The 27,115-nt window shown below is 37.8% G+C and overlaps 1 protein-coding gene across 1 annotated transcript in view; it reads left to right on the top strand.

Annotated features, from left to right (window-relative positions):
- Window positions 1–27,115, top strand: part of USH2A (usherin) — a 949,135-nt gene that overhangs the window by 223,306 nt on the left and 698,714 nt on the right. Inside the window, exons 15-19 of the mRNA XM_004700145.2 lie at window positions 7,383–7,541; window positions 14,221–14,715; window positions 16,326–16,595; window positions 18,298–18,470; window positions 26,027–26,171. Of these exons, the coding sequence (XP_004700202.1) occupies window positions 7,383–7,541; window positions 14,221–14,715; window positions 16,326–16,595; window positions 18,298–18,470; window positions 26,027–26,171 (1,242 nt within the window). The remainder of the gene's footprint in view (window positions 1–7,382; window positions 7,542–14,220; window positions 14,716–16,325; window positions 16,596–18,297; window positions 18,471–26,026; window positions 26,172–27,115) is intronic.

Raw genomic sequence — 27,115 nt, 5'->3', positions numbered from 1 at the left:
GGCATGGTTAAAATGGGCTATCTCAACCCCAATCAGACCTCTGAGAAAAAACAGTCTTCACAAAAGGCTCCGCTGTTGGCACCTCCTACTTCCAGTGAGAAAGAAGTAGTTTCTTTTTTTTTTTTTTATAAGGCTCTTTCTTATACACATTTGAGTGTCTTTATGAATTTGTTTCTCTAGTCTACCCAGACTAACACATTTAGAAAACTCATCATTTAGCCCAACTAAAATGCATTCTCAGACTAACAAAGCTCTGAGTTTTTCTTATTTGATCTCTGTTGTGCCCGCCACAGCGAGGCAGCAACACTGTGAATTCTTGCCCCTTAGTCAAAATCACGCCAACTCTGTCTGGTACCAAATAATATTCTTTTTAGCCAGTCTTCCCAAATCCTTTGCCAACACACCAGTGTGACTTTATAGAATAAGAGTAGTATTGGCCCGTATATCCCAGTTCTATGAAAACTTACTGAAGCAGATTGCCACACCTTTCTCCTGTGGAATACCATGTGGGTTTAAACTGCTGGGTTTTCATTTGGCAACCAAGGGCCCTCAGGACTCCTTAGCTAGCCTTACTCGGGTAAACTAATATACTTTATTATGGAGCTGGGGATATGTGAAGAGCCCAGATAAAGACCATAGATTACAAGTGCTACTGCTCAAAATTATAGCTGTTATTTCAAGAAAAAGGATTAAAACACATGTTTTCTATGATCAATTTTGAGTTTTTCTTCTTCTCGCTCTCTCTTGACACTTTTAGCAGATGTTATACAGCCAAACTCCTTTGCCATAACAGCAAATCACTAATCTTTTCCATTACACACATATTATAGAATATTCTAATTGTTCTAACTTTAAGAACCTGGTCTCTTTTACTTTTAAGACACCAATAAGTTGACGTCAATAAGCATTAATCAATTGTAGCATATGAATAGAATTCGAGCTGGGTTTATGGCCACCACTCCCACCATAGTTAGATGTTATTATGTCACTAAAGTTTGAGTAAGCAGAGCTGATGTCTGGAACTCCTTGATGGATCAGTTATAAAGTAGGGCAAGCCCTTTGTCCATTTTTTTGTTTTAATTTTCTTTTTCTTTTTCTTTGAATGTGGACTTGGTGATGATCAACCTTGGATCATCTAGATAAGAACAATGTCCTAGGGAAGGCATAGCAAATGATAGAAAAAGCCTAAATATCTGTCTTTCCAGCCATCAGAGAGAGCGAGAGCGAGAGAGCAAGAGAGAGAGAGAGAGAGAGAGAGAGAGAGAGAAAGACACACACACAGAGAATAAAATCCTTCTTGCTTAAGTCAATATTACATTTTTTATCTCTGTCACATATACAATTCTATATACAACCTAGCATACTACTCCACTCTGGTACAACACATCTGATTTTTCATGTGTAGGGTATCAGTTGGCAGTAACCGGTTACCCTTCCAGTTCCGGCAGTTCCAATTTTTCAGGGCTATGTTTACATCTAGAGAAGGGGAGCCAGACAGAATCTTTCACCCAGGTTCCTGGTTGTTTCCTATTTCCAACCGATCACTCAGTACTTGGCTGATTCAGGCCCAGATTATTAGCTACTCTCATCAATGTTTTATCTTTTATACAATCATTAGTTCACAATGTACTGTTGTTAGCAGAATGAGACTTCTCCAGAGAAGCAAATAATTGCAGTCATCACTAGCATTATTGGTTTGGGATCTGAATTAGGAAATTAGAACACTTTCTCCATGTGTTCAGTCAATCTATTGTATAACATCCCAATGATAGCTCTATTCTGTCTTCCTTTTATCCTCAACCTGGTGCTCTCTAATATGTTTCTTTAGGTATTATACTTATAGGTTCTGTGTTGTAAATGTAAGTAAACTACTTTCCTATATGCATATAAATATAATGTTCACATTAGAAATTATTAACATGTACCAATTACCAAATATGTTTTTTACCATTCTTAAAGATGCAAGAATAGAGACCTTACTACTTATGATGGAATAGGATATTGGTATTTTACCAAGAAATATTTCTCTCTCTCCTCATTTTGCTCTAAATCGTAGCGCTATCATTTAAAATGGAGGAAAAGTTTAAATGAGATCTTAACTATAATCACATAGCTACCATATACCCAAGCTGGAATTCAAACTCATGGCAATTAAACAGATGGAACCAGTCACAGTTCCTTTTGTTCTCCTGAAGAGAGTCTGACAATGCAAATTTGTTGTTGTTAATATACACAGCAAATTGTACACTCTCTTTTTGTTTGCCAACTTCTCCATCCACCTGGAAGATATTTTTGTAAATACACTATGCTAAACATTTTTTATAGTAACGTGTAAAATAAAAGTGGCAGAACAGAGCTTACAAAAATAACTACTGTCAGGAGAGAGCAGTTGGCAAACAAACATGCATGCTTTTGCATTAAAATGCAGCACATCAACTCCACAGTATTTACATGTGTAATTCAGGGACATTGGTATGTTCCACAGTGTGCACCCATTCTATGTGAGCCCAAGTGGATGAGAGAAACAAATCTAGGGGGACTCAAATGTGTGTAGGAAGTATCTTTATATCAAAGAGTAATTGTATATTAAGAAAACATCCCAGCCCAGTTCAGTTCAAGTTCATAAGTTCGATTTTAGCCCATATGTCTGATACCAGACAATAAATTCCTCTTCTGACTCACGCTACACATGGAATGATGCCAAATGTATGAAGTTCACAGGCTGGTGGGTGGAAAGTCTTGTGGATCCAGTGGTGGTGGGAACATCTCAGCGCTGGCATGGGTCTCTACATGGCTCCTCCAGTTCCAGGGCTCTGGCTCCATTAGCTTAGCTCCATGTGGCTTGTTAGCAGCAATGTATCACAAGAAGACAATCAGAGGGTATGTGTTTGGCCTCCAGTGAGCTATTTATCTCTGTAGTGCCTCCAAGTGAGGTCATGAAGCTGAAACCTGATTGACAGGCTAAATTCCACCCCTCCACTCTTAATAGTCTCAAGTTGACACTATATTATCAAACTACCACCCAGTCTCTCCGTCCTGTTCTGAGTTGCTCCTCCATCATTTACATAAAATAACTGACCCCTGTTGTCACTCTAAACTCAGATGGCTCATTCTTAAACAAGCACAAAAGACTGCTCAAGGAGACATTGTCCTTTGGTTATAAGATTGCTATTTTTGTTCTATCTCAGGACAATGGCATCCACGATCCATCAAGCTTCTATGACTCTAGGAACTTTCAAGTCTATGAGAATTTAAAATTCAGTTGCATATTTTTCTCCTTACATCGTTTTTTCTGTAGAATTTTTGTTCAAAATGGTCAGTCATGTTAGCCAAGTGTTATCCTATTCTTTTTTTTTTTTCATGTAAAGGAGGAAGTTGTTCATGAAGAAAATTAGTCATTCATTCCATATTCTTCTCCTTTTCCTGGCTCGTCTTCTTCCTGTGTTGGTCTTGGTGAGTCCAGACCAATTGTCCCCCATTGAATGGCTGCTCGATAACTTATGACTCCAGTAAATATACATCAACTAATAGACAAACAGAAGAGGCAACATGTTATTCAGCCACCCTGGCAGTTTTGATGAATGAATGATTTCTCAAAATTTGTATTTGAGCACAGAATGACTTGGGTCAGGCTATCTCATGCCCAGGATTGCATGCTTGTTCTTTGAGCATGTTAAGAGTAAATGGAGTAAAAAATGGTCTCTATGCATTGACCTCAAGTTGTTCATGTCGTATTAATAAAAAAGAAGACGCACTGCAACCTAACTCTAACTCCAATTATTTTAAAAATAGCCCCAAGAAGCGCATGTTTTAGCTACTAAGATAGCTTCCTGCCTTAGATACATGTGGAAAGGGGTCCAACATTAGCTAGTCCTGGGTAAGATCACACCAGACCTCAACGCTGCTGCTCCTTGGCCTCCTCCGCACAGCATAGTGACCACTTTCACCTGTGGTGCACAGAGAGCAGCATCACGTGCACATGAGCCTCCCGCTCCTCCCCAACCCTTCCCTTAGGTGTGTCATTCTCTTCCGGTCTCTCCTTGCCGTCCTTGCCACAGAGAGACCTCCTGTTGTGAGAGCCCACCTGCCGCATCCGCTCCAACACCTAGCTTGTTGCCCAAAGCTGTATCACAGTCACGTCTTTCCTCCATCCCTCAAATTCCTTCAAGCTCCCTGCATGGGGGTTGGTGCTGTGATGTCTAGCACTTCAGGCTCATGGAGATTCTCATTTCAATGCCCAACAGGTACTGTTTATTTATACTGTGAGTCAGACAAGGTTGTGCCTAGAGATGGTCATAACAAGTAATCAGCTTGAAACATTTGCAAAGAGCCCACGTGTATGAAGAGCTTCTGGTTGCTAAGGAAATGTTCATGCAAAGCAAATCATTTTCCACACTTTTGAATAGAACTGAGACATCTATCTCTTTTTGTCCCCCTGAAATGCTTTCACTGTCTTAGACTAATAGTCCAAAGGTCAGTTATGATTTCTCTAACTCTGAAATCTTATGTAATCCCGATAGCTTATGGAGTTTTAGATATATCTGTTAATATTCATAAAAGAAATTCTAACTTGAACGTGCATTGCGAGGCTCTTTGGAAAGGCTGTCAATGGGGACAGTTTGGGAATCAGTGGGCCTCGATCACAAACAATAGGGCTTTGAGGCTTGAATTAAAAACCACTGAAAAAATCAAATACATCCAGTGTGTAATCAATCATAGTAACGATATCAAATATGTCAAACTCCTGAGTTCAATAATGTAAGGCCCTGTATGAAGGCCATTCTGTTTTCCTGTGTCACTTTGGTTGTTATCACTCATCGTGGATCTAAATGTGTGTATGTTAATTTGAAATTTTAATATAACAATGTAAATTCCAAAGAAACAAATAAATATTGAACAGTGAGAGTACCCAATTTGGATGTTTTTTTAAAAGCTATGTGATGTAAATATTATATGCCATAAGATCATGGTCTTTAAAATAAAATATATGACTGGCGAGCGCTGATAAATGGTAAATAGCGTTTAGTTAATAGTCTTTGCTCAGTATGCTGAAGATTTTATGACTCCCTATTTCTCTAGTTGGCTCTGACTCTTAAGACTCTGTATGGTGTGCAGTATCAGGCTCCCTGGACCTCTGCTGCCTTTCAATTGTGTTTATCTGCTAGGATTTCATCACCCACCATTACCTGGAAGACTGGAGGAAGGGGAAGACAGGATATCTAATCCCATGTTCCTTAACATAAGGTGGCTTTGAGCTAGGTGTATTCCCTGAGAGAGGCCATAGAGTGCTATCAGGCAACTGTACAGCCCTCTACATCCCTGGCTTCTGACAATCACACCTCTGTGTACCCCTCTAGGGTCAGGAAGGTGCACAGCAAAGAAAGAACATAGCAAGCCTGTCTGCTCTGTGTAGAAAACACTGCTTTCCACTTGAGCCCTGGCTGGTGTCTTGGTTCAGAGTGACTGTCTATGCTGAAACTTTTGTATGAAATATTGAGTTCATGTCATGACTATGCTCTCGTTCTGGGAGTATGGAATATTGGCATGTGCTAGGCAGGGCTTTCCTAGGTGAGCATAGGCCCCAAAGACATGGGTGCTGAATTTTGAATGAGCTTACTGTTTGACAATAGTTCATAGAGGTTGCTACAACTCCTTGTGGGGGAATTGAGTATATTCTAGTGACAACATTGTTACAAGTTAGACTGCAATCCAAAAAAGCCAGCAGCTCAAACCACCGCCGCTCTGTGGGAGAAAAAATGGTCTTGCTTCTCCCGTCAAGGGTACCAATCACAGAAGCGCACCAGGGCAGGCCCACCTGCCCTTCGGGGTTGCTGTGAGTTTGAGCACCTTCACCGCTCAACGAGGCCCTTTGGGAGCCTTGCCTGTTGCACCACACACCTGCTCCCTTTGTTGACTATGCTCTGTATCTTTTTGTTGTGGTAAATATCAGCCTTGCATATACTATGTGCTTAACCTTGGGATCTTACTGATAATCACTGGACACATAGAAGTATTCTTGAAAACGGCCACCTAAATTGTAAAAGAGTTTTGCTGTTAATATACCCCAGAGCACTGCCTTATTACTTCTGATTTCATTATACTTGGCTTGTCCCTTTGAAAATTGTCCTTTTAATACTAAATCCACTGCCATTGAGTCAATGCCAACCTATAGCACCAGCCGAGAGGAAGCATAAACCTTTTCAGGAGCAGACAGACAGCTTCATCCGTCTCCCGCAGATTGGCTGGGGAGTTGGAGCTAGCGACCTTGCTATTGTCAGTTCAATCCCTACTTCCCAGTGCCTTTGGGGCTCCTTGATTCTTCAATAGGTTCTTTTTTAAATTTACCCAACTTGACTGCACGGTCTCTTTTCTTCTGAGCACCCAGTACTTGCATATTTTTCACAAAAAATATTGGCAATTATTTTTCGACTGGTTAATTTCAACACAATTATTGGGAAAGGATTCATAGTTAAACAATAAGGCAACACAGTGGTGTATACGATTCATAGATAATGTAATGAGAAAATTTGATGAAATTGTATTGCTTTTAAATTATACCGTGTGGTGCATCTTCATCAGAAGAAAGTAAATAAGCTGGCGGCTGACTATCCTTAAAATAGGTGGATATTTTCTCTTTTATATTTATGTATTCCAAAAAATAAAATAAAAGTAACATCACAAGAAAAGGGATGTCAGGAAAATGTGTCATGATGAAATAATGTTTTCATGGTAAATATCTGTATTATATAATACAGATAGCTCTAAATACATGTAGCTCTAAAATAGCTACATGCTTTTATTTGCCTGAAAAACACTGTAGCAAGTGTCTGTGTATTCACATAGTATATTAACATTTTTCTTGCTAATATTTAGACTGTTCAACATCTATAGTTACTGTGTCACCAAATATTTTACCTTCTTTTATAATTTGTTCTGTGAGGCAAGAGGAGTCATTGTGCTTAATGGGATGGAAAATTCTTTCTAAAAATCTAAAAAAAATATGCTATTTAAACTTCAAGTTTCAGTGGAACTTGGTTACATCAGCTATTAAACTAATTAATTAGAAAGTAAGTATTATGCATCCTTGAGTAGTTTCTCTTACGAGGAAGAAGAAAAAAATGCTTGATGCAAAATTGTATACCTTTCCCCTGAACTGTTTATCAGCTGCTTTGACCTATGAATTGGTTTTATGCTCACAGATGAAAACTCTTTGAGAACTCCTGTTGCAGGCTTTTTGTTTATTAATGTCTTGGTAAACCACATGTCTTCTTGATAAAGTAATTCTGAACCAGAAAGACCCCTTTGCTGAATCTCTCGCTTCAGTTTGCTGGTGCATTTATTGATTGCCTTGGCTAATAACTGCTCTCTCCATTGTAATCTAGCTCCACTTCAGCAACCTCCACCCAGAGGACAAGTTCAAAGTTCTTCTGCTATCCATCTTTCCTGGAGTCCACCTGATTCTCCAAATGCCCACTGGCTTTCTTACAGTCTATTCAGGAATGGCTTTGAAATCCACACAACTGAAGATCGATACCCATACAGTGAGTTTAAGGGTTGGGGAATGGAAAGATATAATATTCTGACAATTGACATATTAGTTAAGTGTTTGACATTGAGGATAAATATTGTTGTGGTTTCCCTGTCAGTGCCGAGTATTTCAAGTGAATACAGATCAAACACATCAAACTAGTAGTCAAATAAATACAGCAAAAATTAAGATACAAGTTAAAACTTAAGCAATTCTCAAAGGTTAGTGAAAAAAACACAATGATAGAGATGAAGGGAAGTTGCGAATTTCATAAATTGCTGGGCTATCAGTGTGGGTTCACTTGTGTGACTTTTCAGGGGAGCTAAATGGTTTATGTGTATGGAAAAAAATCTGGATCTTTTTGCTTTATCTCTTAACTCAATATATCTACTTTATGGAGTTGGTTTTTTTCAAGTGGATAGTCATAAATAGCCAACACAGAAATCACAAATAAATACCTTTGTCCATTCCATTTATAACAGCAAAATATTTGGAATCAGTCTGGATATTGAGCAATAGAAAAACATTTAAATAAGTTATGGTGCCTGGCATCATGGAATCCTAGCATGTTGTTAATTAAGGGACTTGTGTGGTGCGGCAGTTATACACCTGGATGCTAACTGAGAGGTCAGCAGTCTGAACCAACCTAGTGGCTCTCTGGGAGGAAAGACGTGGAAAACCATGCTATCAGTTTTGATATGTCACATGAGGTTGTTATGAGTCCAAATCAAGTTGGCAGCACCTCCCAGTAGCATGTTGTTAAATAATCGGTGGGGGCATAGTTGTAAAAGTATATCATAATTTATGTTTTTAAAATACGGAAAATATCAATGACATGTTTTAAGGCCATTGAGAAGTACTAAAATAACCAGTGAAGAATTATAGTATTTTAATTTAAAATGTATAAAACCATTTGACTACTACTAGAATAAACGTATGTATCATCTTCTCTAAGTATAATGATTGTCAGAAATTTATCAAATATTTCTACTGCAATTAGATGCAAAATATTAAGTTCTCATGTTCAAAAGGTGTCTTTAAAAATAGATTTAAAATTCCATTTAAGCACATAATTTCATTTTATGCATGTCATATTTTTACAAAACTGGAACAAAACCTGAATTTAAGTTGAAAGAGGAAATGTAAATTAAAGAAAGTTTATCTTCGCATCTCTAAATTTTAAAAGTGCTTTTAGAAAGAAAACTGATGAGACCCATTGTCTTGAAAAAGATTTACTCCGACCTCTGAGATACAATCTCCACGAGCACACGGTGCCCGTGTGGCCTGTGGTTATGAGTGGGCTACTAACCTTGAGCATCCTTGGGAGGAAGACAAGACTTCCTAATCCCATGAACAGCTGAAGTCTGGGGAACCCACAGGGGAGTTCTGCCCTGTGTTCTAGGGCTGCTAGGAGTCAGACTTGATGGCAGTGCGTTTGGATTTTGGGGTTGAGCCCAGGAAGAAAAAAATGATATTTTCACATTCTTCCAGCTTTGTGCTTTGCTCCTTGTCATGCTTAGCTACAGACTAGTTTAAGACACATTGGAAGAGTTACTTTACATCGAGTTTGATTTTTTGCTATTGGTCTAATACCCAGGTTTCCAAAATTCTAGTTTAAAACATCCATAATAGGACAGTATGTAAACTACATCAAAATATTACAGTTCCATAAGTGTCCTCAATATAAATAAGTTGGGAGATGCCTTGTTTTAACATTCTTTGACTTTCACATTTCTGCACAGCATATTTTTATTATGCATATGTTAAAGTATGTTATATTTTGCACTTACATATAACTTGCACCTAGCTTATTATGCCTATCATTTTCTCTCAACTCTAAATATCTCTTTCATATTCCAAGTCTTCATGAAGTTAATGGAAACATTGAACTTCATGTTGCAGATTGCAAAGGGAAATGAACATCTGTCTACATCTGCCACATTGGCAAAGCATCCTAAAAACCTGCTACTAGAACGTTTATTTTCTTCCAAATATCAGCATGATCCAGGTGTCCTGAAACTCAAACTTTTGTGATAGAAGAAGAAAGATAGTTCCAAAATTATTGAAAGTGATTTTGAAAATGACAGTTTGCAGGTGAATTATTTCTGATGTTATGAATTGGGGTTACACTATGCTCAAAACAGCTTTGTTCAATAGCAGTATTAAATTTAAAAACTATCAGTGCTATTCTTAAATTGAGAGAGATGTTTCCCATAGTAACATTTTGCGAACTATTTTATGCAAGATTCCATGTGAAGACAATGTTCCTGTTCTTTTCATGATTAAGCTAATATTGAATCCAAATAGCACTTTCTTACACAGTAAATGTGTATTCATTCACTAATCAGACATTTCTATAATCCTATTACACAAAGTATTATTTCCTAAAACCTTATTTTTCATAAAAAGGCCACTTTTGGCATTTCTTGACAATCACTATAATTAATGATGTGAAAATTATCTGCATGATGGCATTTGAGCAGTAAGAACAATTGGCTAACACTGTCAGAACTTTGTATCATTCTAATAATACCCTCATGTTTATGACTCTCTTTCCAGTGTGTGGATAGCATGTGTAATATGAAAAGGCAACACTACTTATTTTCAGCTGGATGAACACAAATCTTTGGGTTAAATAAAGGCATTTGGAATTATAGATGGCGAATCATTGAACTTTTCAAAGAAAATTAATAGTGTTGTCTTCCAAGCAAGTCTGATCATTTGGTTGAGACCATTATAGAATTCCTTGTTAGAACAGAAACTTTTATTAGCTGCCCAGGTGCACTATGGGACAGAAGTTTTTCAACCTATGATCATAGTGTACCATCATTTACAAAGCTTGCCAATTCCTTGTTATTTACAATATCACATTAATAATGGTGAAAGAGTTTTAAAGCCTGTGAACAATTAAACTTTAAAAGATATCAGTGGTTCATTGTAACAAATGGGAAGATGATTTATTTTAGTATATGTGCCGCTGAAGCAAGCACTGGGAAGATGATTTATTATTTCTGAGAGAAACAATACAATTAGAGGAGGAGGAAAAAATCAAGAGATGACAAGCACCTATTTTTAAAAAAAAGTTTTCTTGAGCTATTTGCTAGTGAAAGTGAGCAGATGTGAATTAAAGAAATATTCATGAATCCATTCATTCATTCAAATTATTTTATTCAGTGCTTATGAAAAACTAAGGGAGAAAGAAGAGGGCTTCTATTTCTGTAAAGATTTAGTCTCAGAAACTCTACTCTGTTCTATAGGACCAGTAATAGTCAAATAGACTGGATAGCAGTGGGCTTGGGGTTTTGCCTTATATAACAGATGAAGAACTGTATCACCTACTAGGCATATAAAGATACAAGGAATAGATTTGAAAGGAGAGACAGATAAGTAAATACAATCTCACATTTCAGAAGGAATATAGGTAATTTAACAAACATTACAATATAATACATTACATATTGAACCAGAGTTGTTGTGTAATTTCAAGTTGATTCCAATTTATGGTGACACCATCGTATAAGGCAGAATCTTCCAAGGCTGTCATCTTTATGGGAACTAACTGCCACATTGTGTTCTCCGGTGGAGGAGTTAGGACCAGCCAACCTTTTCAGTTTGTGTTGCGTGTGCAACCGTCTGTCCTTATGCTCACTAAGAAAACCCTGGTCGGGATCTGAAGACAGGTAAACATGCCTTTGCTGGTGTAGATAGAGATGGGACCGAGAATCTTTTCATGCTGTGCAATTAGGAGGAGACGTGTAAGTTGAATTAGCCAGATATGTAATGAAAGAAGGGTCCTCCTGGAAGACACTGTGTGCAAAAAGACATGGGGGTATACAAGAAAATAAAATATGTACAGGAAATTCAAGCAACTTTGGTGTATGATGCCTTTTGAGGCACACCACAGACAAGTATGGAAGTCATTCAATTTCACATATTTGTGCTGGCTGAAGGGTTCGAATTATTGTCCTTATTTTAAAAATGTTTGTGATCGGAAAGTATATTATCAAACTCAGAGTTAGAGGAGATAATTTTTATCCTGACCAAGGGAAGAAACTAGTTTGATGTATTAGTCTTTTAAATCTGTGTATTTATTTAAACTCTTATATTATTTTTGTGACAGCATTAATGAGCATACTATATATGTCACTGCAAATGCTTTCACTTAATTCATACAACATTTCTACCTAAATATATAGTCTCATCTGATTACATTATCACTCTAATTTCGTCTCATCTAGTGGGGCTGTATTACATTTCTCAAATGCGGCGTCTTCAGCTTTGAGTTTTCGTCAGCTTCTGTTTCTTCCCAGTTCCAGTTTGAGTTTATGCCAGGTTTTGTAAAATCTGGTGTTGATATTTTTTTTTCCTAATTAGGTTCTGAGTTTTGACATGTTAAATAGAACACTGCCAGTGTTTTTTTAACCTTCAGAGACTATCCCTTATTTTTAACAAAAAAAATTCATTTGAACAATCTTATATGGGATACAGATGATAAATTAAACTTATTATAGTAGTCATTGAAAAGGATATTGTATTCCAGAAGTATAGTAATGGCAACCTTTCTCTGCCTCATGTAGACAGTGGACTTTCCTTCCTTTACCAGTTGTGATGGTACTATTAGCCGTGCTACTGTACAATTTCCGACAAGTGTTTTGTTCAATTTGTATCTTTCAAACCAGTTTATTGGCCATGTGAATAATTTATGGAATGATATTATTTGGTAACTACTACCCATATATAACCAGCAGATCATCTAGTGGAGTATATGCCTCTCCCAAACTGATAGTGTATCTTTAATTCATCAAACATATTTGTTGCAATTCTATGATATATGCTTTGTTTTGTGAATACCAGGGGAAGTAAGAAGGAGATAGAACTTGTGAGAATATTTCCTGGGTAAGAAAGACAGTTTTTCAGAATACTGAACTAGATTGAGACAAGGCATGCATTACGGTGTGTATGTAGGTAACATATATCAGCTACATATTGAGGAGCAGTGGAAGCTCCTGACTAGCTTTCTTTCTTCTATTTCTAGGTAAAACTCTGTTCTTTTACCAATACTCAATTCACTAATCATGCTTGCTTAGTATGTTTCTCTACACACTTTATTCTGCTCCTCAATACATGTCAATTTGAAGTTTAGAAAATAAAATAAATTAGGAGGGAATTGATATGGGCCTTTACAGGTTACTCATGTTCTTAGAAAACATGAGTTTTCTTAGCAATTTCCTGCTTTTTTTCACAATGAAAAAAGCCAACTAATTAATACAGGAGAGAGTATTAGATATCAGCTTGAATATACTTTTTAGTGATTTGTAATAATTATGTGCTTTGAAAGAGATTAATTAGGGTTTATAGTTATTGCTATTCTCATCTATAGAGGCAATTCTTATAGTGCTGTTAACAAAGTTTAGTCCAAATAGTAAACTTTTGGTACATTTTTTCATAAAAGCATTATACTGAATTTAAATAATTTTAAAGAAAAAGTATAGCATCATGATTCCAGAATTCTATTACTTTGACATTTGGCAAGATTTTACTTTCACGTGGATAATTGGGCACCTTAGAAAGTTCTCAGCAATCACATGTGCCTAAGTAAAGTTACAATAATGTTTATAAATCCCTAGTCAAGCTGGGATCAGCAGCGGGTCATATCTTCACGCACCCGTACTTGGTGCCATAAGAAAACGTGAAGATGCTGAACGCATCTATTTAAAACATTGTTGAGGCTTCAGGAGCTTTGCTGAGGACTGTCTGAGATTACCTTCCAGGTCCACCATCCATTTTGCCTGCCTGGAGGCTGCACTGTCACCTGGCTGCCCCTATCAAAGCTCCAGAGTATGTTCACTGACTCTCACCGCCTACCGTCTTCAGTATTTGAGAAACCAAGAACCCTTTGGATTAAAATCAGGCTCTTGTTGATAAAGCATTCCGTTATTCCAGTTTGAAGTGCCCTTACATACGCTGGCATCAGCATGTAACAATGGGGCTCCCTTCATGATGGATACCCACTCCTGAGGCCTGTTCAGCAAGAACGTCAGCAGCTCGTCTGGCGTTTGTACTTATTGATCTTCTAGGGAATGGAGAGATTCAGGCACCTACTTGATCATTTCCATCCCCTGCGTTTTTCAGTCTCTTCTAATCTTTCCTTTTCTCTGCACAGTCCTTCCTATGCTTCATGCACACAGTTCTACTTGCCCGTAAGTTCTCCTTTGTAAATTCCCCATTGCTGATAAGAAGGGCCTCAAAATGTAGTGGCTTAAAGCAATGATAAACATAATCTCATACAGTTTCCATGGAAAGTTTCCATCACAATGCTGGCCAGTGAACAGATTTGACCATACTATGCTGAACTCTCATCTGATCTACATGTGTTTGAAAAATAAAAGTTTTACAGGAGAAACATAGTTATATTTGCACCAGAAAAATTCTTACTCTGCCTTTAAAAGAAATTAGAATATAAAGAGAAAAATAAGAGCTTAAATAAATTCTAAATATTGACTAAAATGTCACTTTTGTTTACTCTATGCTGTATAGTAAAAGTAAAGAATCAGTATTATTTTTAATACTGTCTTTCAAAATAATGGATTGGCATAGCTTATGTTTATATAAGTTATATAGCTGAAGAGTAATTAAAATGATCCCTTATTAAATCTAGATGTTAACTATTTCTTTTTCTTCTTTAATTTCAGATATTCAATACTTTTTGGACACTGCCTTGTCTCCATACACCGTCTATTCCTATTACATCAAGACCTCCAGTGCGCATGGTTCAACAAGGAGTGCAGCTGCCACTTACAGGACAAAATCTGGGGTCCCACAGGGAAGCCTGAACTTAAGTTATGTCATTCCTGTAAGCTCAGACTCTGTGCAGCTTACCTGGACTGCACCCTCAAATGATTCTGGTCCTATTGAAAACTACATTTTGTCTTGTGCACGGTTAGATGGCACCCAAGCATGTGCTCCCTTTGAAAGTCAGAGAACTGCAGCTGCGATCTGGAATCTGCTTCCGTTCACCACCTACCGTTTCTCTGTGCAGGCCTGCACTAATGGGGGCTGTCTGAGTAGCTTGCCCATGACAGTGACAACAGCCCAGGCCCCTCCCCAGAGGCTGAGCCCACCTGAGGTTCACAAGATCAGTTCCACAGAACTTCATGTAGAATGGTCACCACCGCTGGAACCAAATGGTAAGCACCCAAAGCCTGGTGTCCCTTTCTTTGGAAAAACCCAAAGGAGAATCTAGGAAATTTGGGCCTGGAAACTGAGTCTGACAATTGCATTCATGTGTGTGACTGTAGGGTGGAAGACTTTTGGATTTCTAAAGACATATGGCCTTATTTGTTCTGGTGAATGGGACAAGTATGTTTCTTTTAATCTAATAAAACTTTCAATTACATTACTCTGTAAAAGGCTAGCATTAACTTTATTTTAATGACATCTGCCACCCACAGAAATCTTGCTTACAATTTGACACTCATTTATGAAACGCATTTGATTTGACTGTGTCATGAGTTAGAGCACTCATGAGGGGTACATTTTCTCTTTTCAACAAGAAGAAATGTAAAATCATTTTTTCACCGTCTATAGGTTAACTGACTCCATTAAGTTAATCTTCATACTTAGATGACTGAACCCAGGGTTATATAGGTAGGCCAGGCTCACATTCATAGATTTTAAAAAATAATTTAATATCACACTTATGAAGGGAGACCTTATTTAGGCGTTTGAAGTCATTCACTAGGGATATGTGAACAGGACTCGGGCACCACCGAGTTCATCCCACATTGCAGCGCTCCTGTAGCGCAGAGCGGAGCTGTCCCATAGGCTCCTGCAGGTTGTCCATCTCGATGGACGCGGACTTCTTCTCCACCCTTCAGTCGAGCGGCATGGGGATAAGAACCGCCAACTTCTTGGTTACTAACCCATGGCTTGACCCAGTGCACCCAGGTCCCTTTAAATTAAATTGTCAAGTGTAATCCCCACATTTTATAATATAAAAATTGAAGGTAAAATGACTTCATAGAAATTATGACTTAATAGAAATGATGACCCTTTATCTTTAAAAATATTAATTTACTGACCATAGAGTGATTATCTATTGTAAACATTTCTTCATTTTTTCCCCCATGGTTAGTTGCTTTTGAGTTGCTTTGAACTCATAATGACCCTGTGCCCAACAGAAAAAAACATTGCCTTGTGCTTTGCCTTGCAGACAATAATTATTTCTATGTTTGAACCCATGGCCACAGCACTGTGTTAATCCACACCACTGTTCACTGACTTTAGCTTTACCAAGCATCAGGTCCTTCTTCAGAGACATGTCCCTCCTGATGCATCGCCCTAAGTGTAGGAGATGAAGTCTCGTCATCTTTGCTTCTAAGGAGCTTCGGGCTGTACTTCGTCTATGACAGATGTTTGTTCTTCTGGCAGTCCACATATGTTCTATATTCTCCACCAAAAATCAAATGTATCCATTATTTGATTTTCCTTTTTCATTGCTCAGCTTTTTCATGCATTTAATGCTATTGAAAATGCTATCATTTGGTTCAGGCTCACATCAGTCCTCAATGTGACTCTTTGCTCTTGTAACTATTGTATAATTCATGTATCCTTCGGTTAGTTTCTTGGTAAATAGCTAGATTGCTAAAGCAATGGACAGGCAGTTTTGCCACATGGAAAATGAAGAGCCAACATTCATCTACCAGCCTATCCCTACTTCTACCCCCCCCCCCCCCCCTACCAAAAATCAAGCCAATTTGTCTAATGAATCACTTGGTTCACTGCTTGACTTTTCTAGGAATAATTATCAGATATGAACTGTACATGAAAAGATCCAGTTCTACGGGAGAAACTGTGCCTGCAGAAAGAAGAGTTTTTCAGAACAGTGGCTGGTTCCGTCCTCACCCATTTACAGACTCAGCCAGTGAAAATGCATTACAGCCTCCCCAAACAACCACAGTCATCAGTGGCTTGGATCCATATACCAAATATGAGTTTAGAGTCTTAGCTGTGAATATGGCTGGTAGTGTGTTTTCTGCTTGGACATCAGGAAGAACAAGTGAATCAGGTAAAGAATCATGCATGGCCTCAAACTAAATCCAACAGCGCTAAAGTACATTTTGAACAACAAACATTACAAGCTTGTATACCCAATGGAAAAAAATTAATACATTACAAAAATACCTAAAGATCTTAAACATAATAAACTATTTGCAAGAAGCTTTGGGGTCACAAAAAGTAAATGATTTAGCTATTATTTCAAGGACTGGAGGGTGAGATGATTAGAAATTATATCTGATCCTGAAGTGGGTTAGCTACATATATTATCTTACTCAAGATGTAGCCCAATAGGAGCCCTGGTGGTGTAGTGGGTTATATGCTGGGCGGCTAACTACAGGGTCAGTCTTTCAAGACCACCAGCCACTCCTACGGGGAAAGACAAGACTTTCTACTCCCGTAAAGTGGTATAGTCTCAGAAACCCACAGGGGCAGTCTTGTCCTGTCATAGAGCGTCATTATGAGTTGGAATATATTCGATGACAGGAAGTTTGGTTTGATTTTTGGGTACTAAATGGAAAAACATAATAGTGATCAAGATCCTATATATGATTTTTATTTTCATTTCTCACAATGAATAATGTAGGTACTAAATGGTACATAACAACAGAATCCTAGACATGAAAATCTGTAACAGTTTTTTATGAACAGTGGACAATATGGTAATGCAGAGGGAAAAATTAAATACTTTTATGCTAGCATTATTCCAACAAATAAGATTTTAAAATCCTTTACCTTAATTTTTACATTTAAAATACTTCAAATTCTACCATCCGTCAGGAAAAGAATATCTCTTATTGTGCTTTGAACCTGTGTATATGCAAAGAAACCCAAGCCCTGACCTATATTTGTTAGGACTGTGGCAGGTGAAGGTAGTTTTAGGTTGATGTCCAAGGGAATCATTTCATGAATAAAATGTGCATTGTGCTTCAGCATCTCTTAATGACGACCAGCCATCTTGGACAAATAACAGCACCAGGAGAGCACGAGTGATGAGGCATGGCATTCTGGAAGGGGAAAGTCAAGGTCAGGAATGAAAAGTAATAGGTGAAATTGTAATACTGGACCCTCATAATCTTATGGGTCACTGGCTAATGGAAGTGTGATGAGGTCCTTTGATAATATACCTTTGGTTAGCACATTTAAAATCCATATTAAGACCTCAAGGATGGCAGGAGGAAAATATATATGAGCCGGTACCCTGAATATTTCGATCAAGATATGCCCCAAACTTAATAGTTTCCTCTGGGATTATTTAGAACATTTAAAATTTGCCTGTTTCTAACTAGTACCAGTGTTCCCTGTTGAAATCTTTCTTTACATAAGAAACCTGGTACATTACTATGCATTTTCTGAATTTTGTGGATTGAGATGTAGTTTATGAGTCCATCTTTCAAGTACGTCATATGACCTGTATTTTCCTGGTTGGTTATCTACTAATTATCATTATGAACATCAGCAAATTCCTATAGTACCTTATTTTATGCATCAAAAATGCCTTTGTGAATATTATGAAGGTGGAGAATATTCTTACCGATAATCTTAAAAAGTAAACCTCATTTATATACACCAGCATGATTTTTATTTTTAAAAATCAGAGTAGTGGACAAGGACAAGGGATATTCCAAGAAAAAAAAAAAAGAATATGCTTATGAATCCAGTGTCCAAGCTTGTAAACACAGCATTTATTGTTTTGTTTTTGTTGTCAGTAGTACCTGTCTTCATGACCCCTCCTTCAGTCTCCCCTCTCTCACCGTACTCTCTGAACATATCTTGGACAAAGCCAGCCACGCATGCTACAAGGGGAGAAATTGTGAGGTATGACATCGGTATGATGCCAGAGCAGCTGCCTCAACACTCTAGACCAGGGACCTCTTATTCACAGGTACTGTGATTTTCAACTAATGTCCTTCCAGAATTGAATGATTACTTCATTTTGCCATTTTTTTCTGAGGTTACAGAACTCTGTAAGAGATTAACAGTCCCCCACCCTAACCCCGCTACGTATTCCTTTAGAAAGTAAAGTTCGTTCCTTAACATACTATGGTAAAATTTGTGTAAGTCAGAGCCCATGTGTGACAAAAACTTGTCAGAAAAGGAAAACTAAATGTAATCTAGTAAATAGTGATCGACAAGTGGTGGCTGCACCCTGTCAAAGGCAGGAAGCTGATGATACCCGGAACAACAAGGCAGTCCGGCTGAGTGACTTCGGGCTCTCATAGGTTTTATTTTTACGTTGTAACATTTGCTGTATATTCTTATATATCTGACAAGAAGCCAGCTTTCAGTAGCTGCACACTACCAAACATATTTTTTGGACTTTCAATAATGCATTAAATCATTGACGTTCAAGTAGTTTCAAACATTATGCTCCTCTATAGACTCTGCGACTACAAGTCTTTATGGAAGTAGACATCTTAATCCTCTCCCCTGGGCAACTGGTGGTACTTCACCACTCACCTAGCAGTGATCAGCCAAATGCCGAACTCACAGTGCCACCAAGACTCTTTAATAAAAAGTCAGTTGAGATTTATATTACATTTAATCTTTTTGGAATATAAGTAAACATATAGTGTGCTTATTCATTTATATATTCTTAGAAAATGTGTGGAAGAATAGAATTTATCATAACTTTTAAACGGAGGAGCCCTGGTGGTGTAGTGGGTATGAGTTGGGTTGGTAACCTTAGGTTAGCAGTTCAAACCCACCAGACCCACAGGAGTTATACTCTCGAAAACTCACAGAAGCAATTCTACCCTGTCCTGTCGGACTGCTAAGAGTCCGCATTGACTCAAAAAGTGAGAGGATAGAACTTGGCTGGTGACTGCACTGAGACCATTTTCCATGGCACAGAGGACTGCTACTTAACATGTAGCCCCAATTGTCTAGTATTTAAGGAACTTTTCTGAAATTGTAACTTTAAGGGATTGTTTTATTTCCTTTTGTTTATTTTTCTTACTAGGGACACCAATTATGCATGCCCATTATTTTTCTGACTTCCATTTATAGTCTACAGCTATCTCTTCTTAAAATTATTAAAAAATCTTTATGTATCCATTGGATTTTTGTCTGCTATAGCAATCATTTTACTCTTTGCTTATTTTTTAAACTCTATTTCTGTAAAAAAATTTGTTCATGTTTCTTACTCCCATGTTCTTTACTAGAGTACTCTAATTAACACACTTAATTTTTTTATTTCCTTCTGCAATTGTTATTTTTCTTTCTTTTTGCTTCCACCCCAAGTTCATTTCTTAGTCTAAATTTTCAATCTACTTCTGTTGTCTTCCTGTATCTTCTCTGAGTTAAAAAAGTATTATTAAATAAAATGCAGGCAAAAAATAGTCACACAACTGAAATGTAGAGTTTAATGGTTAAGGAAAGGCCATCCAAGTCGACAAATAAAACAAGAAATAAAAAAAACAAATGGTCACAACGCTTTCCCTGCCCTATAACAAATTCTTATCCTGATTAATTAAAGACATCCTCTTTTTAAATTTTTGTATCTAGTATGCACTTCCTGTTAACTATAATTTGTACTTGCCCATTGCTTAACATTTAAATGTATGTTGCCTTTTTTTAATCTAAAAATCTACTTTTATTCCTTTCCCTTTCTCATGCTATCCCTGCAGAGGTACCCAGATTGGTTGACATGTAGCATTTTCTATATTCTGGATTTTGCTGATTACATGCTCATGGTGCAATTCAACAAACTGTTCAGGCATCTATATTATCTTGAAACAGGTAGCTAGATCAAACCCAGAATCAATTCATTTTGTAAGACTGTGAGTGGTATTTGGTAAGACTATGGAAAGGATACAAAATTGAAGCATCTCTTTTTTGTGATTTTTAGCCACTGGTGCTTAATGTCTATGTCCCATTCATTGAAACTTCAAAATTAAGATGTATCAGAATATATAAATTTATATTGATATATACATTTTTGAGATAATAAGGAATCTCAGCGACATAGTGGTTAAAGTGCTTAGCTGCTAACATCATAGTTGGAATTTCAAATTCAGTAGCTACTCCTTGGGAGAAAGACATGCCCCCTCCACTCCCACCCCATATACCCTGGGCAGCTCCCAGCTGTCCTCTAGATTTGCTATGAATCCGACATGATGAAAATGTGTTTTAAGACACTTAACTAGTGCTTTATCATCCTTCATCGGTTACCAACTTGAAAAGTATCATGAATAATCCATACATCTTAATAAATTATTATGAACTTAAATAAATTGCAGTTATTAATTTTGAATGACCAGTTGGCATATATTTGGAAGTGGGAGTCCTTAGTTATACCAATTTAACTCTAGTTGTGTTTGCTCACTTCCTTGATATGCAGTAATGATAAGATATCCAAATCTATTTGGTATACATCCTACCCATGCCTGAAACCAGCCATTTCTTGAAGAATTCAAGATTTCTTTTGGTGAGAAATAGGAAATGATCATTATCCAGGCCCTAGAAATATCCTTGCTAGTAAATTTGACATTGTTTCTAAATGTCCTCAGTGGAGAATGATGCATATATATCATTATATAAAATGCATGCTTTTTTACTACCAGAAAAAGAAATATCGATGATGAATTATTTATGATTTCTTGGTATACATTTCCATTAGCCTAGGTATAATGCTAATTTGCAACTATATCCTGCAATAAAAACATAACTAAAACAATACATATCTTTTAAGTTAAAAATCAAAGTCTACCAATTCATTATATTAAGGATTTAAAATAAACTTCCAGTTATAACCACTACCTTTGGTCTTTAACTGTCAGGTGCGATGTCGTCTTCATCCTGGAAGTTCTGTTTTGTGGTTTGGACAACTCTTAATGTTTTGTAAACAATTCTTTCTTTGTAAAGCACAGTTTCAAAGCAATGATTACTTGTATTGTTGTAATTACTTGAGCCAAACAAAACAGGAAACCCCCAGCATTACGGGGGATAAAAATCAGCCTTCATATGACATCATTTGAATTCGCCCCTCGCTTCAGCCCCTCGCGGTCTCCTGAGCCTCTGTGCGTCAGGTGTTCTTCCACTGGAGGTTTTCTGCGTACCTCGATGATCCCTGTGGAGCTGGAAGAACTTGATAAATATTTGTTCTCATTTCATTATTTGTTATTACTCTTGACATTAGATGACATTTCACATGATCAAGTAGCTATTATTTAATGAGGGCGGGGAAATAGTATTTGTGGCTGAATTGGAAGGATCCAGACACATCCGTTTATTCTTTTTCTCGTGCTTACTTGCTTCGCTCGCACGCTCCTCTTCCTCTACCATCATCTATTTAGGTTGCTGTTAGATTTTGTCACGTCATTTCGAACTCATGGTACAATTCCATTGTGCAACAGAACGAAACTGCACCGTCCTCACCCTTGCTGTGTTTGAGCCCATTGTTGCATGCAGCCACTGTGTCAATTAATCTAATTGAGGACCTTATTCTTTTCCATTGTTCTCTTCTTTACCAAGCAAAATGCCCTTTACCAGGGGCTTGTCTCTCCTAATCAGATGTCCATAATATCTGAGTGGAAGTCTGCTAGAGCATTTGGGCTGTACTTTTTCCAAGACAATAGACTTATTTGTTCTTTTGGCAGTCCATGTCCCTTTCAGTATTCTTTTCCAGCAACATAAGTCAAATGTATAGATTCTTAATCAGTCTTCTTTATCCAGTGTTCAACTTCTCCATGCATATGAGGTGGTGGAACAGATGCTGGGTTGGGTCTGGGACACCTTATTCCTCCAGGTGACATCCTGGCCCTTCAACACGTTAAAGAGGCCTTGCGCAGCAGCTCTTTACCTGTGCCAGGCACCTTTGATTTCTTGACCGCTGTTTCCACGCACACTCATTGTGGATCTAAGCAAGATGAAACCCTTGACCACTTCAATCTCTCTCCATTCTCAAATGTGAGGATTGTGGTTTCATTTCAGTGATTTGTAATCCATACTGAAAGCTTCAGTGCTTTCAGTTATTGCTTCAAATCATCACTTTCAACAAGGTAGGTTGTGTCATTTGCATATCACAGCTTGTTAAAAAGCCTCGCTCTAATCCTGATGCCGGATTTTTCCTTATAGTGTCCAGTATTTTGTGTCATTTGCTCAGCACACAGACTAAATACATATGGTAAGAGGAGACAACTCACCTTTCTTTATTATTAAAATATGCAGTTCTCGTGTTCTGTTAGTCATTGTTCCTTGGTCTGTAACTAAGTACATATTCATTCATATTATTAAATCGGTGGTTTAATTAAAGTAATTCTTTTTACCTTCTCAATAATTAATTATGTTTCTGAACTGAACTGAGTGTATCTTATTTAAATCTTGGTAGATCAAAAATATCTGGATAATTCCTATATCAAAAAATGACTGGTAAGAAATCTTTGTCTAAGAATGTGGCAGGAGAAATACATAGAAGTGGTTGTAATATCAGGATAGGATGTCACACTTCCATGGAATACTTTTCCCCACCTCCTTCTGTATGTATTTATTTACTTTTCTACATCTGTGAATTCCAGAAACATCTTAACAATCATTGGCTTGTTTTATTTTATTAAAAATACTTTTTTTATCATGCTAGCCATCTCTGGATCTTTGAAAAGTAGAGAATGCAGTGGGTAGAAGAGTTGAGTCAGGAGTCAGAAGGAAGGTGGGCAGGTTAAAAGCACATCTGAACTTAGTCCTGTCAGCATCAACTCTTGTGAAGTCGGATTCTTTCTTCCATTTTAGAAGTCAGATGTTCAGACACCACTGTTGCGCCAGTTTATAACAATGTAATTCCTTTGAACTCTTTACAGGAAGGGTGATTTGGTTATGGTTGTATCTGTATTTTGGTCCCTAGTGTGTACATGTATGCGCATAAACTGAGGTTGTCTTTTGTATCAGAGATACTGTGTTGTTAGAACTGTGGTTAATTGATGTTGGTGTGTTTTGTCCTGGATTATGGCTTTATTTTGCTTTGATATAGCTGAGTGAGCAGGCCGGGCATGCTACATGGCTGGCTATTGTGGCAGCACTTGGTCTAGTGAAAGACTTTCATATAGAGAAATTGAGGGAAAGTGAGGTGGTTGTTGGCGGTTGTATGTTTTTCACTAAGGCAGGAGAAAGTGGAGGGAGTAAGTGGGCTGGCCTGAGGGGTAGATGTGGCTGGCTAGTGTGGACAAGATCGCTGTTTCCACTATGTGAGAGTTTGAGCGAGAGGGGAAAAAAAGAAGAGAAAAGAAGACAATTGAACACCAGAAATAAAACAAAACAAAAACAAGGGAAGGGGAAGCATTTTAAAAATAAGAAAAGAGAAAGCCTGGCTGGCATATTCTGATGGCCCCGGAGTCCTTGGGCAGTAGAGCGCCGGCTTGAGAGAGTAGTGTGTCTCCATGTGTCTCCTTCTTCATGGTTTTCATTCACGTGCTTCTTTTGATGGGTATTGGTTCTCCTTCTTAATCCATTCCTTTGAAACTCAGGGTTGCAGGACTGTCAGCTTTAACCGTCATTTGGTTTCTCCTGTCTTTGTTTGAAGGGATTTTCGGTATTCTAGACTCTAGAACATATGCCTGGTCTGTCATCTTCCCATCCTTTAATGGTTTATCCCGTGGAAAATGTTAAATTGTATCGATCATTCAAGTTGTGTCAACTTACTGCATGTATGAAGAAGGCAAAGTCTATAATGCAGCGATGATTTTGTATGCCAAAAGCTCTGGGAAATTGTAAATGTTAAAAAATAGAAAACAAAACGACTGCGCGTAGAGAAGCGGCAGTGAGCTGAAATAGCAGCAATCTGAAGTTTCTCCTTTCATTCCATTCCATCAGGCATCGCTACTACCAGAATCACTTGTTTTACAAGTGATTCCACTTCCTACATTAATTAGGAAGGTTTTGGATGTTTTGCTTTTTCCTTAAACTTGAGTTCCAGAAAGTCTTTCCTGAAAGCACCACTAGATTTGCCGTATGTGGATTAAGTTTTGTAATTATGCTCAGTGCTTAGACTATTTCAAGGTTTTATTTTCCTCAGGAAAATTTTAAAGCAACTTGCACAGAAGAAGAAGAAGAAAAAGCTTACATCTCCAGTAGTTCAATAACCACTTTATATTTAGAGAGATGAATGAATAATTAGGTCTTCAATGTTTGAATTCTCAGTGCAATTGATATGTGAGAAAATTATATAAAATCTATTTTTTTAGAATCTTTGGAGCCAACTCTATTTTGGAAAAAAATGTTAGGTAAATAAAAATCTGTCTTATAATCCCACTGTTTTCCAGAACTACTCAAAAGATGATGAAAGTTTAAGGTTAACATTCAGGCACATATTCGTATGAATTTTATTGTATAGTGGTTACTCTTTGGTCAGCAGTTTGAAACCATGAGCAGATCCCCTGAGAGAAATGAGGCTTTCTACTCCCGTAAAGAGTCTCAGTCTCAGAAGCCCACAGGGGCGGTTCTGCCCTGTCCTGTAGGGTCACTGAGTCAGCATCGCTTGGTAACGGTGAGGGAGTGCTAGTGGGAGAGGGGTGATATCCAGAAGATTACTGTAAAAGTTACTAACCATCATAGTTACCTATAATGGAAAATTATTTAACATAACTGTGTATAAGTATTCTGAAGAAATCATAGTTTTTGAAAATATGTTTCATAGCATACTCTCCATCTTCTTAAAGTTTTTTTTCTTAGTATCAGCAGTGACCTTTGTACTCACAGCCTATGCACGTCTACATAGTTCTGTTTGATCCATGCCAGTTAGAATGACAGGCGCAGCTGTCACTGTGGAAGCTTAGTGACTTGTTTATGAACTGTGGTGTTCCTCTCCGACTTTCTCACATCTTTTTCCCCCTCTTTTTCACTTGAAATATATGATTAAAAAGAGTATTTCAAAGAAAGCAATGGCTTGATCTAATTTACAGATGTTTGTTTTTTAAGAAAGATAATTGAAAAATGGCTTCATGTGGATGCTCAGTAATAGGTTTCTTTTCTTTTCTGTGGTATTTCCCTCCACCTTTCTTTTTGAAAGTGTATGATCGGACCTCGTTGCCATTGTGACGGGTTTCTGTACTAACTCCATCAAACAGCATGTGGGCACTACTGCCCTGGCATGCTTTTGGCCAACCCCAGGGTTTTGTTTGGGTTTTTCATGATAACAATGGCAATGTCACCATCCTTTATGTGTGCCATTGGTGACAATAACTATACCACCATGCTGCTTTATGAGGCAATAACTTGGTTTCCTCATTTATCCACTCAGGAACTGGATTATTACCTCATAAAACAGTGTGATTGTACAATTATCAATTAAATTCTGGCTTGTTGAGAGTCTCCAGGAAAAAAAATAAAAGCTTTTTCTTACAGTAGTTGGCAATAATTCTCTCTGTCTGAATTCATGGAACTTTGAATGACAAGGTATATTTTTCACACTAACAATGTTATCTTTTTTTTTTTTTTTTGGCCTTAAAGGTATTATACAGTGTGAAACCCCAAGAACTATCTTACATTGTACACAGATTGAAACCTTACAAATTGTACAATTTTACTATTTCTCTCTGCAATTCCGTTGGTTGTGTAACCAGTGCTCCAGAAACAGGACAGACTTTGGCGGCAGGTAAGTTTCAATGGACTTGAAAAATGTATTGTGCATTTGCAAACAAACATCTATAATGTTCAACATCTATACTTATCTATACTTGAGACTTTTTTTCTTGTTCCTTACCCTTTACTTACCCTGAAAGCTGCCTACCTTCTAATTTAGAATTTTGAAATAAAGTACCTTACACAGTGCCAAGGAGCCATACGTTGCTGCTATAATATTGTAAGACATGTTTTAGGCTGGGTAGACTAGAGAAACAGATCCAGAGACACTCATATATGTGTAAGAGAGAGCTGTATGTCAAGAAGTCATTATATATCAAGCAAACGTGAAAGAGCAGTCCAGATCAAGTCCATAAGTCTGATACTGGTCCATAAATCCCTTTTCAGACTCATGCAGCGACATGCAATGATGCAGAATGCAGGAAGATCACAGGCTGGTGGGTGCAAAGTCTGTGGATCCGATGGCAGTGGACACATCTTCAGGGACCTGGCAGGTCTCAGACAGCTCTAAGTGGCTTGCCAGCAGGAAGATGAAGCAGAGAGAGCAGGGGAGGTTCCCAGGACTCTCCTTATGTGGAGATCATGTCCACAAGGAGGCACGATCCAGCTGTGACCTGACTGACAGGCTAGACTCCACCCCGACACTTCAAGTTGACATAAGATTATGTAACAACCACATGTAATTAGATGCTGCATGGCTATACTGCTCAACCAGCCCCCTAGGTCATAATGGTACCCTGGACACGCAGTAGAAGTGGTTAAGAGGGTTCTCATGGAGACATCGGGAGCCCTCTTCTCTTTATCTTAATCTTTTCTGTGGGTTTACGCCTACCCAAGCCTGCTTTATGGGGGTATAAGGTAGAAACTCCGCAAGTACTGGGTCTCTTTGTTGTTCTACTCCCGTATTTGGTAGGCACTTATTTGTTAGTTTATTTAACATTAATAAGAAATTAGCAA

Source organism: Echinops telfairi, unplaced genomic scaffold, assembly GCF_000313985.2.
Source record: "Echinops telfairi isolate 266 unplaced genomic scaffold, ASM31398v2 ScPeMD7_7424;HRSCAF=8462, whole genome shotgun sequence".
NCBI lineage: Eukaryota > Metazoa > Chordata > Mammalia > Afrosoricida > Tenrecidae > Echinops > Echinops telfairi.
This window is presented reverse-complemented; position numbering and strand designations above follow the sequence as displayed.